Source organism: Oncorhynchus clarkii, unplaced genomic scaffold (assembly GCF_045791955.1).
Source record: "Oncorhynchus clarkii lewisi isolate Uvic-CL-2024 unplaced genomic scaffold, UVic_Ocla_1.0 unplaced_contig_2670_pilon_pilon, whole genome shotgun sequence".
Taxonomy (NCBI): Eukaryota; Metazoa; Chordata; class Actinopteri; order Salmoniformes; family Salmonidae; genus Oncorhynchus; species Oncorhynchus clarkii.
The window spans coordinates 44,127-58,895 of record NW_027258693.1 but is presented as its reverse complement, the minus strand read 5'-3'; the positions used below and the strand labels follow the sequence as shown (position 1 = coordinate 58,895).

General features: G+C 44.9%; 1 protein-coding gene across 1 annotated transcript in view; it reads right to left on the bottom strand.

Annotated features, from left to right (window-relative positions):
• Positions 1 to 2,273: 2,273 nt before the first annotated feature.
• The window catches only part of LOC139398201 (protein patched homolog 1-like), a 39,576-nt gene continuing 27,080 nt past the window's right edge, over positions 2,274 to 14,769 (bottom strand). The window contains exons 14-18 of the mRNA XM_071144322.1: positions 12,687 to 12,870; positions 9,720 to 10,000; positions 3,972 to 4,109; positions 3,706 to 3,848; positions 2,274 to 2,320 (exon numbers count right to left, since the gene is read on the bottom strand). Of these exons, the coding sequence (XP_071000423.1) occupies positions 2,299 to 2,320; positions 3,706 to 3,848; positions 3,972 to 4,109; positions 9,720 to 10,000; positions 12,687 to 12,870 (768 nt within the window). The 3' untranslated portion in view covers positions 2,274 to 2,298. The remainder of the gene's footprint in view (positions 2,321 to 3,705; positions 3,849 to 3,971; positions 4,110 to 9,719; positions 10,001 to 12,686; positions 12,871 to 14,769) is intronic.

Below are 14,769 nucleotides of genomic sequence, written 5' to 3'. Positions count from 1 at the left end.
TATTGTGATAGGGGCTGGGGATACAGTAATGGTGGTTGGGGATAGAGTGATGGGGGCTGGGGATACAGTGATGGGGGCTGGGGATACAGTAATGGGGGCTGGGGATACAGTGAGGGAGGTTGGGGATACAGTGAGGGTATTTGGGGATACAGTGAGGGAGGTTGGGGATACAGTGATGGGGGCTGGGGATACAGTGAGGGAGGTTGGGGATACAGTGATAGGGGCTGGGGATACAGTGATGGGGGTTGGGGATACAGTCATAGGGACTGGGGATACAGTGAGGGAGGTTGGGGATACAGTGAGGGAGGTTGGGGATACAGTGATGGGGGCTGGGGATACAGTGAGGGAGGTTGGGGATACAGTGATGGGGGCTGGGGATACAGTGATGGGGGTTGGGGATAGAGTGATGGAGGTTGGGGATACAGTGAGGGAGGTTGGGGATACAGTGAGGGAGGTTGGGGATAGAGTGATGGGTCTGGGGATACAGTGAGGGAGGTTGGGGATACAGTGACAGGGGCTGGGGATACAGTGTTGGTGGTTGGGGATAGAGTGATGGGGGCTGGGGATTCAGTGAGGGAGGCTGGAGATACAGTGATGGGGGTTGGGGATACAGTGATGGGGGATGGGGATAGAGTGATGGGGGCTGGGGATACAGTGAGGGAGGCTGGGGATACAGTGAGGGAGGTTGGGGATACAGTGATTGGGGTTGGGGATACAGTAATGGGGGCTGGGGATACAGTGATGTGGGCTGGGGATATAGTGAGGGAGGCTGGGGATACAGTGATGGGGGTTAGGGATAGAGTGATGGGGGCTGGGGATACAGTAATGGGGGCTGGGGATACAGTGAGGGAGGCTGGGGATACAGTGAGGGAGGCTGGGGTTATACTGATGGGGGTTAGGGATAGAGTGATGGGGGCTGGGGATACATTGAGGGAGGCTGGGGATACAGTGATAGGGGCTGGGGATACAGTGATGGGGGTTGGGGATAGAGTGATGGAGGTTGGGGATACAGTGAGGGAGGTTGGGGATACAGTGAGGGAGGTTGGGGATAGAGTGATGGGTCTGGGGATACAGTGAGGGAGGTTGGGGATAGAGTGATGGGGGCTGGGGATTCAGTGAGGGAGGCTGGAGATACAGTGATGGGGGTTGGGGATACAGTGATTGGGGTTGGGGATAGAGTGATGGGGGCTGGGGATACAGTGAGGGAGGCTGGGGATACAGTGAGGGAGGTTGGGGATACAGTGATTGGGGTTGGGGATACAGTAATGGGGGCTGGGGATACAGTGATGTGGGCTGGGGATATAGTGAGGGAGGCTGGGGATACAGTGATGGGGGTTAGGGATAGAGTGATGGGGGCGGGGGATACAGTAATGGGGGCTGGGGATACAGTGAGGGAGGCTGGGGATACAGTGAGGGAGGCTGGGGTTATACTGATGGGGGTTAGGGATAGAGTGATGGGGGGATACATTGAGGGAGGCTGGGGATACAGTGAGGGAGGCTGGGGATATAGTGATGGGGCTGGGGATACAGTGAGGGAGGCTGGGGATATAGTGATGGGGGTTAGGGATAGAGTGATGGGGGCTGGGGATACATATGGGGGCTGGGGATACATTGAGGGAGGCTGGGGATACAGTGAGGGAGTCTGGAGACAGGATGTGTGGGGTAGGTTGTGTTTAGCTGACAGCTGTGGCGTGCTCTCTATCAACCTAAACAGCCTCATAATAACATGTCCCATACACGTTGTGAATGAAGTGAACATGTACAGGTTTTGTATAGACTTTTTTGTTCAAGATAGTCCCATGCTTTTAAATGAACCAAGCGGGGGAGAATAGACCTAAAGCCTTTATCTCTCCTCTCCTCTCCTCTCCTCTCCTCTCCTCTCCTCTCCTCTCCTCTCCTGCCCTCCCCTCCCCTCTCCTCTCCTCTCCTCTCCTCTCCTCTCCTCTCCTGCCCTCCCCTCTCCTCTCCTCTCCTCTCCTGCCCTCCCCTCCCCTCTCCTCTCCTCTCCTCTCCTCTCCTCCTCTCCTCTCCTCTCCTCTCCTCTGTTGGTATCGCTCTAGACTTTGAGAGGAGGAGAGTAGCTGAAGTCACAGAGCTTCTGCTTTGGTTTAAAGCCACATCTCCACTCGAACACCCACACACAGTGCTGGAGCTGTTTAGAGTGAAAACATTTGTGGGGTTAACAGGGAACGTCAGGGCAACATTTCTTTCAGCGTGAGCAGAAAAATATGAGCAGGCTGTGCTGTTATTCTGCAGTCTTCTGGCACTGCTTTGTTTGGGGAAAAAACACCCCACACTTCAAAATGGCCTGAGACAGATCCTGAGAGCAGCGTGAACCAGAGGAGGGGAGGAGAGAAGGACGGGTTAGTATGTGGGTGTGTGCACTGTCACTCCCTGGCACGTCATCGTTGACCCCCATGATTATAAGGTCAGGGAGCAGGGCAGTGTGTGTGTGTGTGTGTCTGTGTGTTTTTTCGGACCACATGGGTGGAGGTGGCCCGCTTAAAGGGATAGATCACCCACATTAAAAAGCTACCTCATTTAAAGGGATACTTCAGGGTTTTACAAATGTTATGTTTCTGCGTGCAGTTTGACTGAAGTTGCTAACTAGCGTTAGCGCAATTGCTAATTAGCCTTAAAGCTAATGACTGGAAGTCTATAGTAATTTCTAGCATGCTAGTAGATACCATAGACCAGGGTGTCCCAAAGTCGGTCCTAACCCCCCCCCCCCCCCCCCCCCGGGGTGCATATTTTGTTTTTTTGCCCTAGCACTGACTACACAGCTGATTAAAAATAATCAACTAATCAAGCTCAGGGGGAAAAAAAACTAAACGTGCGGTCATTGCCAAAACCCTGAAGTATCCCTTTAATGGCTACCTAGACAGTAGTCTGCAGATGTAACATATTCAGTGTTCCAATATGCTTAGCACTTAGTAATAGGAACTCTGGCTCACCTCTGCTTTTCTCATCCTATAGAAAGGTAGGAATGACTAATGTTCTCATTTGTGTGCCCACACAAACATGCACACACGCGCACACACACACACACACACACACACACACACACACACACACACACACAATGTGTCACTTTTAATTTCCATTCCCCCCCATCCCATCAGCCTTGTAAATGTCTGGAGAGCCCAGTTAAACAAGCTGTAGGAGATTACAAAAGCCAGAAGACTTTCCAGTTCTCTCTTTTCCCCTCTCTCTCTTTCTCACTCTCTCTCTGTCTCTCTCTCTCTCACCCCTCATCCCTCTCCTTCCTCTCCTTTCTTCCTCTCTGCCCTTCACCACTCTCTCCTGCCCTTGAGTTTTCTCTAAGACCATCAACTACAGCAGGATTGAAGTGTGTGTGTGTGTGTGTGTGTGTGTGTGTGTGTGTGTGTGTGTGTGTGTGAGAGAGAGACAGGAAGAGAGAGGAGGAGATGAGGTATACTGTTGTAACAAGGCTTGAGGCAAGACTTGAAAAGAAAAGAGAGAGGGGGAAGGGTGGAGGAAGGGTAGAAAGGGGATGGAGGAGTTGAAAATTGATGGAGGGAAAAGCGGACATTTACGGATGAGTGGTGTTTCAGGTAGATTCCTGTGTGACATACAGGCTCTACTGATGCCAAGACACCACACCACAGACCGAGAGAGAGAGAGAGAGAGAGAGAGAGAGAGAGAGAGAGAGAGAATGAGAGAGTGTGTCTGTGTCCCGCTCACCTGACGATGAAGTCAAACTCGGAGCCTGCTAGCATGAGGACTCCTAGTAGAGTAGAGAAGGCTCCGTCCAAAACCGGAGCAAACATGTGTTCTAACGCCAGCACTGCCCGCCTGTTACGGTCCCCTATCGCTGTGAGGAATGCCTGAAACACACACACTTTACTCAGACAAACAATCTTGTCATTTGGAAAAGCACAATCCACTTTCTGCGTGTGTACGCGTGTATACGTGTGTGTGTGTTTGTTTGTTTGTGTGTGTGTACTCACCAGAGCCACATGGACAGTAAACTCTACTCCGATGCCCACAGAGGCGATGAGGATGACCACAGGAACAGCACTGAGCTTGATCCCTATCAGCCCCATCATACCAAACAGCTCCACGGTCATCAGAGAGAGGACCAGGACCTGAAACAGACAGACCGCAACACCATTAATAACCATTAGTGACCATGTACAGTTCTAACCCAGAGAACGACCCCAGCGTGAACCCAAACAGCTCCTCGGTCATCAGAGACAGGGCCAGGATACAGAGAGTCAGGACCCCCAACATGACCGTTAATGACTGTTCTATTCTATGGTGAGAATAAACAGGAACCCGCCCATCAAGCATGAACTGGTACAGAAAGTACTGAGAGAGACTTAAGTTGAATGTGTGTGCGCGCTCGTGTGTGTGTGTGTGTGTGTGTGTGTGTGTGTGTGTGTGTGTGCGTGCGTGCGTGTATGTTTTTACTATCCTTGTCGGGACGAGACAGTAAATCAAGGACAGTAAAACAAGGACAATTCTGCCAATTGGGGACATTTCGCCGGTCCCCAAAAGGAAAAAAGCTATCTTGGGGATAGGAGTTAGGTTTAGGGTTAGGGTTACAATTAGGGGTTAGGTTTAGTGTTACAATTAGGGTTACAATTAGGGGTTAGGTTTAGTGTTACAATCAGGGTTACAATTAGGGGTTAGGTTTAGTGTTACAATCAGGGTTAGAATTAGGGGTTAGGTTTAGTGTTACAATCAGGGTTACAATTAGGGGTTAGGTTTAGTGTTACAATCAGGGTTACAATTAGGGGTTAGGTTTAGTGTTACAATCAGGGTTACAATTAGGGGTTAGGTTTAGTGTTACAATCAGGGTTAGAATTAGGGGTTAGGTTTAGTGTTAGGGTTACAATCAGGGTTACAATTAGGGTTAGAATTAGGGGTTAGGTTTAGTGTTAGGGTTACAATTAGGGTTAGAATTAGGGGTTAGGTTTCATGTTAGGGTTACAATTAGGGTTAGAATTAGGGGTTAGGTTTCGTGTTAGGGTTAGAATTAGGGTTAGAATTAGGGGTTAGGTTTAGTGTTACAATCAGGGTTAGAATTAGGGGTTAGGTTTAGTGTTACAATCAGGGTTACAATTAGGGGTTAGGTTTAGTGTTACAATCAGGGTTAGAATTAGGGGTTAGGTTTAGTGTTAGGGTTACAATTAGAGTTAGAATTAGGGGTTAGGTTTCATGTTAAGGTTACAATTAGGGTTAGAATTAGGGGTTAGGTTTCGTGTTAGGGTTACAATTAGGGTTAGAATTAGGGGAGAGGTTAAAGGTTAGGGGTTTGAGTTTAAGGTTAGGGTTAGGGTTAGGTTAAAGGTTAGGTTTAGGGGTTAGGGAAAATAGGATTTTGAATAAGAATCAATTGTTTGGTCCCCATAAGGATAGTAAAACAAATGTGTGTGTGCTTGTGTGTGTGTGTGTGTGTGTCTGTGTGTGTGTGTGTGTGTGTGTGTGTGTGTGCGGAGCTCTGTAGATTTGTGATGTGCTATTATCAGTTGACAGGTCTCAGGTTTCAGGGGGCCCCCAGCCCTTTGAAGATGGCTGTGGTGGGTGGAGGATGAAACGCCTGTGTGTGTGTGTGTGTGTGTGTGTGTGTGTGTGTGTGTGTGTGTGTGTGTGTGTGTGTGTGTGTGTGTGTGTGTGTGTGTGTGTGTGTGTGTGTGTGTGTGTGTGGCCTTGGGGTAAGGAGGGGGGTGTACGGTAGGATACTGGTGGCCTGGTCTGGACAAAGCAAATGGTTCAACTTGAAGCGATGCCATAACTGGTCCTTCCATCTGTCTTGTAAAGCCAGGGGACGAACACGAGGTCCCCTCGCCCTGCTTTAGAGGGCGCAGGTAGCCCAAACACTGCCTGTCGTAAAAACACCACCAGGTGGAGAGACAGACCAGGACTGTGTGAGTGTGTGTTTATATGTGCGAGTGTATGTGTTTATATATGTGAGTGTATGTGCTTATATGTGTGAGTGTATGTGTTTATATGTGTGAGTGTATGTGTTTATATGTGTTTATATGTGTGAGTGTATGTGTTTATATGTGTGAGTGCATGTGCTTATGTGTTTATATGTGTGAGTGTATGTGTTTATATGTGTTTATATGTGTTAGTGTATGTGTTTATATGTGTGAGTGTATGTGTTTATATGTGTTTATATAAGTTTATATGTGTGAGTGTATGTGTTTATATGTGTTTATATGTGTTAGTGTATGTGTTTATATAAGTTTATATGTGTAAGTGTATGTGTTTATATGTGTGAGTGTACGTGTTTATATGTGTTTATATAAGTTTATATGTGTAAGTGTATGTGTTTATATGTGTGAGTGTATGTGTTTATATATGTTTATATGTGTTTATATGTGTTTATATGTGTGAGTGTTTGTGTTTATATGTGTGAGTGTATGTGTTTATATGTGTTTATATGTGTGAGTGCATGTGTTTATATGTGTGAGTGTATGTGTTTATATGTGTGTGTATGTGTTTATGTGTGTGAGTGTATGTGCTCATATGTGTTTATATGTGTGAGTGTATGTGCTTATATGTGTTTATATGTGTGAGTGTATGGATTTCGATGTGTTTATATGTGTGAGTGTATGTGCTCATATGTGTTTATATGTGTGAGTGTATGTGCTCATATGTGTTTATATGTGTGAGTGTATGTGCTTATATGTGTTTATATGTGTGAGTGTATGAATTTCTATGTGTTTATGTGTGTGAGTGTATGTGTTTATATGTGTGAGTGTATGTGTTTATACTCATATGTGTTTATATGTGTGAGTGTATGTGCTTATATGTGTTTATATGTGTGAGTGTATGGATTTCGATGTGTTTATATGTGTGAGTGTATGTGCTTATATGTGTTTATATGTGTGGGTGTATGTGTTTATATGTGTTTATATGTGTGAGTGTATGTGTTTATGTGTGTGAGTGTATGTGTTTATATGTGTGAGTGTATGTGTTTATATGTGTGAGTGTATGTGTTTATATGTGTGAGTGTATGTGCTTATATGTGTGAGTGTATGTGTTTATATGTGTGAGTGTATGGGTTTCTATGTGTGAGTGTATGTGTTTATATGTGTTTATATGTGTGAGTGTATGTGTTTATATGTGTTTATATGTGTGAGTGTATGTGTTTATATGTGTTTATATGTGTGAGTGTATGTGTTTATATGTGTTTATATGTGTGAGTGTATGTGCTTATATGTGTTTATATGTGTGAGTGTATGTGTTTATATGTGTTTATATGTGTGAGTGTATGTGTTTATATGTGTGAGTGTATGTGTTTATATGTGTTTATATGTGTGAGTGTATGTGTTTATGTGTGTGAGTGTATGTGTTTATATGTGTGAGTGTATGTGTTTATATGTGTGAGTGTATGTGTTTATATGTGTGAGTGTATGTGTTTATATGTGTGAGTGTATGGGTTTCTATGTGTGAGTGTATGGGTTTCTATGTGTTTATATGTGTGAGTGTATGTGTTTATATGTGTTTATATGTGTGAGTGTATGTGTTTATGTGTGTGAGTGTATGTGCTCATATGTGTTTATATGTGTGAGTGTATGTGCTTATATGTGTTTATATGTGTGAGTGTATGGATTTCGATGTGTTTATATGTGTGAGTGTATGTGCTTATATGTGTTTATATGTGTGGGTGTATGTGTTTATATGTGTTTATATGTGTGAGTGTATGTGTTTATGTGTGTGAGTGTATGTGTTTATATGTGTGAGTGTATGTGTTTATATGTGTGAGTGTATGTGTTTATATGTGTGAGTGTATGTGCTTATATGTGTGAGTGTATGTGTTTATATGTGTGAGTGTATGGGTTTCTATGTGTGAGTGTATGTGTTTATATGTGTTTATATGTGTGAGTGTATGTGTTTATATGTGTTTATATGTGTGAGTGTATGTGTTTATATGTGTTTATATGTGTGAGTGTATGTGTTTATATGTGTTTATATGTGTGAGTGTATGTGCTTATATGTGTTTATATGTGTGAGTGTATGTGTTTATATGTGTTTATATGTGTGAGTGTATGTGTTTATATGTGTGAGTGTATGTGTTTATATGTGTTTATATGTGTGAGTGTATGTGTTTATGTGTGTGAGTGTATGTGTTTATATGTGTGAGTGTATGTGTTTATATGTGTGAGTGTATGTGTTTATATGTGTGAGTGTATGTGTTTATATGTGTGAGTGTATGGGTTTCTATGTGTGAGTGTATGGGTTTCTATGTGTTTATATGTGTGAGTGTATGTGTTTATATGTGTTTATATGTGTGAGTGTATGTGTTTATGTGTGTGAGTGTATGTGTTTATATGTGTTTATATGTGTGAGTGTATGTGTTTATATGTGTGAGTGTATGTGTTTATATGTGTTTCTATGTGTTTCTATGAGTGAGTGTATGTGTTTACATGTGTTTCTATGTGTGAGTGTATGTGTTTATATGTGTTTCTATGTGTGAGTGTATGTGTTTATATGTGTTTATATGTGTGAGTGTATGTGTTTATATGTGTGAGTGTATGTGTTTATATGTGTGAGTGTATGTGTTTATATGTGTGAGTGTATGTGTTTATATGTGTGAGTGTATGGGTTTCTATGTGTGAGTGTATGGGTTTCTATGTGTTTATATGTGTGAGTGTATGTGTTTATATGTGTTTATATGTGTGAGTGTATGTGTTTATGTGTGTGAGTGTATGTGTTTATATGTGTTTATATGTGTGAGTGTATGTGTTTATATGTGTGAGTGTATGTGTTTATATGTGTTTCTATGTGTTTCTATGAGTGAGTGTATGTGTTTACATGTGTTTCTATGTGTGAGTGTATGTGTTTATATGTGTTTCTATGTGTGAGTGTATGTGTTTATATGTGTTTCTATGTGTGAGTGTATGTGTTTATATGTGTGAGTGTATGTGTTTTTATGTGTGAGTGTATGTGTTTCTATGTGTGAGTGTATGTGTTTCTATGTGTGAGTGTATGTGTTTATATCTGTGAGTGTATGTGTTTATATCTGTTAGTGTATGTGTTTATATGTGTGAGTGTATGTGTTTCTATGTGTTTATATCTGTGAGTGTATGTATTTCTATGTGTTTCTATGTGTGAGAGTATGTGTTCGTATGTGTTTCTATGTGTGAGAGTATGTGTTCATATGTGTGTATCCTTGGAAACTCCTACATTACATGGAAAAGGGGGTGTTTTTAAAAAGGAGTGGGAGTCGCCTCGGTAACTTGTGTCCTATCCCCATTTATTTGAAGTCAGTGTTTGGGAGAGACAGAGTAGACTAAACAGCACAAGATAAACACTGGGTCAAGACTGGGCTAAACACACAGCAGCCTGATCTCCTCTCCTCCACACCCCATCTCTCCACTCCTCTCTTCAGCTCCCCCTTTCTCCTCTCCTCCCTTCTCTCTCCTCCACTCCTCCCTGCCCTGCTGCCTCTCCTCTCCACACTCCTACAGCCGCACAGTGCACGGGAGTGAAGTTTCTTTAAACGGACGGATTGGAACATGCTGTATTAAGAGATTGTTTGGAGAGTACCTTTCCATCTTTTAGCTCGGTTTTAGAGGATTTTAATCTTACAGGCTGATGAAATTGACTTCATTCCAAACATACTGATGTATAATATCAACACAAATGCTGCCAATATATCCAATGCAAGAAGAATGCGGGTTTCGAATGTGCCTTGTGTGTGCCGGCGTGCGTGCATCGTGTGTGTCTGTGTGTGTACTCACGATGATACCGGCGGTCCAGGGGTTGAGCAGGAAGAGGGCACAGACGAGGAAGGTGCAGGCTAGCACCACGCTGATGGAGAGCAGCAGCCAGTGTCTGAGGCCTACGTACTGCTCCCAGAAGAGGAAGGGGTAGCCGTTGGGGTAGCTGGGCAGGCCCTGACGGCTGTAGTTACTGCAGATGGCCCGCACCGACTCGATGGCCTCCACAAACTGGGGGGTCTCGCGGAGCCCGTTGAGGTAGAAGGGAAACTGTGCGTATTCGATGGGCTCGGCGGCAGGAACTAGAGGGGGGGGGGGGGGGTGATGGTACAGTTCAAACAAGTGCACTATTCGACAGTTCACTTCCACCTCTTTATAGAAATTAATTGGGACTGGCTGGTGGGCAGAGCTGAAGCTTGGCCCCATGAGCCTTGGTGGGGGGCTGGCATGGTGTGTGTGTGTGTGTGTGTGGGGGGGGGGGGGGGGCTGGTAGGAACAGGGCTCCATTCTCTCCAGTCTCAGCCTAATGATAGGCTATCAGCCCCAGACACACAGCAGAGTGTCAGGCCTGACGTTGATCCGCTGTAATTACAACGTCTGAATCACCACCATTACCCCACCCTCTCTCTCACACCCACACACACACACACACAGCCGCACTCAAACATGTAGACACACACTCGTACCTGTCTGTCAAACAGGGAAAGCCTAGACAGCTATGCAGTTGACTATGACACACACCACATTTGATTTGCAGTGACTATTGGAACACTGCCAAAACACATGAAAGGTTCGGACTCACGTAAAATGTTTTGTTTGTTTTGCCTTTATTTAACTAGGAAAGTCAGTTAAGAACAAATTCTTATTCACAATGGCGGCCGACACCGGCCAAACCCGGACGACACTGGGCCAATTGTGCGCCGCCCTATGGGACTCCCAATCACGTCCGGTTGTGATACAGCCTGGATTTGAACCAGGTTGTCTGTAGTGACACCTCTGGCACTGAGATGCAGTGCCTTAGACCGCTGCGCCACTCGGGAGCCCCAAAATATAATTTAATGTGCTCTCTCCTTCCCTTCACCCACCATACCCCACTAAAATATCCATTCCGGATTGTTTTACATGGTATTTTTTTCCAAAAACGTACGTTTGATCGAAACATCCCAAAAATGAGAACCGTAAAGACTCTCTGTGGTGTGTGTGTTCCAGTGGCTGGAGGGTTAGACAGCACCACTTGCTAACATGGTTTGGCCTATTATAATCTCCACTATAAATTTCCATTAGGACTGGGAGTTGGAGGTCTGCCAACGTAGCTCTGCTTCAGGGGGTTCCTGCACAGCCAAGCTTTCTACGCTGCTTAGCCAATCCCATTTACACTCACTGCTTGTTATCCAATCACATCTCCTCCCTGTAATGCACTTCCTGCTTGTTATCCAATCGTCTATCCCACCCAAGCCTTTGCTTGTTAACCAATCCTATTTATGTGTGTGTGTGTGTGTGTGTGTTGTGTGTGTGTGTGTGTGCACGCACGCGCGTGCATGTTTGTATGTGCGTATGTGTGTAATGCTTAGAGGCATGTGGTGGTAAGAGTTATCGCATTCACCACAGGCACCATTAGAGTACCACAGCGTGCTATTCCCTGCCCCTCAGCACTGCAAACCAAGCCATCACACACACGCACACAGTATACTGTAAACCAGAGATCATCAACTAGATTCAGCCACGGGCCGATTGTTTTCTGGAGCAGATGGTCGGGGGGGGGGCCCGCAACATAATTACAAATAGTTTGTGTACGGCAAATTGACCGCAAGAAGCCTAAACAGATATAATGTTTGACTAAAACATTTATAACTTCAAATCTTGTTTACATTTGTATATGATCGCGTGTCTCTTTATTATGCGTGGGAATCGGCCTACATGGAAACAGATTTCTTAAATGAAAATCTCTTGGAGCTGATTTACTGTTGGTTTTTTTAAAACCGTATTTTATGTCCAAAGATTAAAATTCCCCTCATAATTTGCTTCGAAAACTTGGGAGGCCAAATAAAACACAGTTGGGGAACCCTGCTGTAAACAGTACAACTACCTCAGTTACAACCAGAAAGAAGAGAAGGGTCAGTAACTCCACAGATGGTATTATAAACAGGTATTCTAACATAACCGGCGTACGGAATGGTTGAGCAGGAGAGGTCAAATGGAACGCTCAAGGAGAAATTGCCCACAGAATAGTTAGGACACAAAACATAACAAGTAGTGTCTAAATGCCTTTAGAGGTAACAATCGAGCGTCAACTCTAGAGGTACAAATCTAGCGTCAACTCTACAGGTACAAATCTAGCGTCAACTCTAGAGGTACAAATCTAGCGTCAACTCTAGAGGTACAAATCTGGCGTCAACTCTAGAGGTACAAATCTAGCGTCAACTCTAGAGGTACAAATCTAGCGTCAACTCTAGAGGTACAAATCTAGCGTCAACTCTAGAGGTACAAATCTAGCGTTAACTCTAGAGGTACAAATCTAGCGTCAACTCTAGAGGTACAAATCTGGCGTCAACTCTAGAGGTACAAATCTAGCGTCAACTCTAGAGGTACAAATCTAGCGTCAACTCTAGAGGTACAAATCTAGCGTCAACTATAGAGGTACAAATCTAGCGTCAACTCTAGAGGTACAAATCTAGCGTCAACTCTAGAGGTACAAATCTAGCGTCAACTCTAGAGGTACAAATCTAGCGTCAACTCCAGAGGTACAAATCTAGCGTCAACTATAGAGGTACAAATCTAGCGTCAACTATAGAGGTACAAATCTAGCGTCAACGAGAGAAGTAGCTCCTGCACACTTCTTACATTCAGTCCCAATCAGTTTGAATTGAATTGCCAAATCAGTAGGCCAGAGTGCCAAAGAATTATTGAGAGCAAATAATGTATGTCTCATATAACTGGCCGTTGAGAGGCCTTTGTGATAGTGAAGTGTGCTGTGGATTGGTCACTCACTGCTGAGGCGTGTCTCGGGCATGGAGTCTGTGCGGTCGTGGAGCCACTCCGGGGGGTGTGGCCGTATGTTGGCCTGCGAGGCTGCGTACGCCACCGGGTCGTTGCTGACCCACGCCGTCAGGTAGATGTAAAACGCCCCCGGGTTGATGATGCCATCCGCATCCACCAAGCGCTGCCTCGTCAGCTAGAGGGGGAGACAAGGAGACAATAGTTCATCATTTGAAAAGAAGGATAGAGGGAAAGGGAAAGAGAGGGGGCGGGAGGACAAGGGAGAAAGGAAGAGAGGAGGTGAGGGATAGTGTGTGTGATATTGATGGTTACAGATATTAGATCTTAATTTGAGCCAGTTTGCTACAGCAGGAAAAAACTCCTGCAGAAACAGGAAATGCGATTTTTTTTTTTTTTTTTTTTGTAGGGGCTGGTACAGTTTTCATTAGGGCAAATAGTGTCTGGCATTTTAAAGTGGAATTTACAAAATTTAGAAGCCTTTATAAAAACGTGAATATACTTCCTGCTGTGCAGGAAAATTCTCAGCAACAAAATCGTGATCAAATGAAGATCCTACATCTATAGAAACGGACTGGCATTGTAGAAACGATGTTGACCCAAAACTTTGTCTATATGAACTGGCCGCAGAAATCCTGTTTATAACCGTGCGTGAGCATGAGAAAGCGGGCCGGCTTTGAAAAATAAGCGAAAACTATTTCTCCCTCTCTCCTACCCAAAGAAAAGTAAACAGTCAAACACTGGTGCCTTCTGACATTTCCCGTACTTCTCGCTGAACTTCCCAGAATTATTAGGCCTACATGGAAAATGGAAATGTCAAATCAGCTTTCAGGCGGTCAGATGTGCTAGTCTCCTGAGAAAAAAAAAGCATGCAGGTAATGTGTTGGGATCAGGCTTCCTCTCCAACAGAATTAGCCAGGAAAGGCTAGCTCACACAGACCTGATACATCTTCCTACCTCCTAGTCCTCTAAGAGCTAAATAGCTTCCCTCTCTACTTTTTTCTCACATTGCTAACTAATTCCCTATACAGAACTAGCTGGTTACCTCAACTCCACAACAGGGCTGGCTAATAGCTACCCTCCCTGTTGGGGCTATAGCTGGCTCCCTCCCATGTGAGAACGGGAGGCCTTGGTATCTAGCTCCTGAAAGTCACAGCCATTACTGCACACAACTACATCACATCAAACTAGCGAGCTCATTTCTCTTACAACTAACTCTATTCACAAATAGAAGAAGCAAGCTAGCTTCCCGCAGCGCTAACTAGCCCCCTCTCAGGACCCTCTGAGGGCTGTAGCTCCTTCCCCTTTGAGAGCGGGGGGGGGGGGGGGCGTAGGTAGCTACCTCCATTTCTGCACACCGCTCTATGTCACTCGCCCTTCTCAGTACAATAAATCCCTCGTTCACAGAGGCAGTGTTAGGGGAGAGGGGGATGAGGGGGAGTCATGGGGGTAGGTAGGGGGAGGTGTGGAGGGGGGAGGGAAAAATTGCTTGAGTTAGTTAGCGTAACAATAAAAAAATTGGCTGGGGTCCCTGTGCGCGTCTGTGTGCAGTTAACCTCGCTGTTAACACTGAAGGAAATGCCACCCAGCAAATGGAGTAGAGCTATAAAAATAACACAGCATCTGTACAAATGTTGCTCGTGCTTGCTGATCCTGACCCCTACGGATACCCAGAATGCCCTGCACCACAGTCGGATCCGGACCGAGAAGAAAAGGGCTCTTGATAGCAGTAGCAAAGGCAGCCTCTCTCTCTCTCTCTCCCACCTTCCCTTGCTTGCTCCCTTCCCCTCTCCTTTCCAACCTCATTTCCCTCTCCTTTCCAACCTCATTTCCCTCTCCTTTCCAACCTCATTTCCCTCTCCTTTCCAACCTCATTTCCCTCTCCTTTCCAACCGCATTTCCCTCTCCTTTCCAACCTCATTTCCCTCTCCTTTCCAACCTCATTTCCCTCTCCTTTCCAACCTCATTTCCCTCTCCTTTCCAACCTCATTTCCCTCTCCTTTCCAACCTCATTTCCCTCTCCTTTCCAACCTCATTTTCCTCTCTCTCTATTTCTCTCACCCTTTTGCCTCTCTTT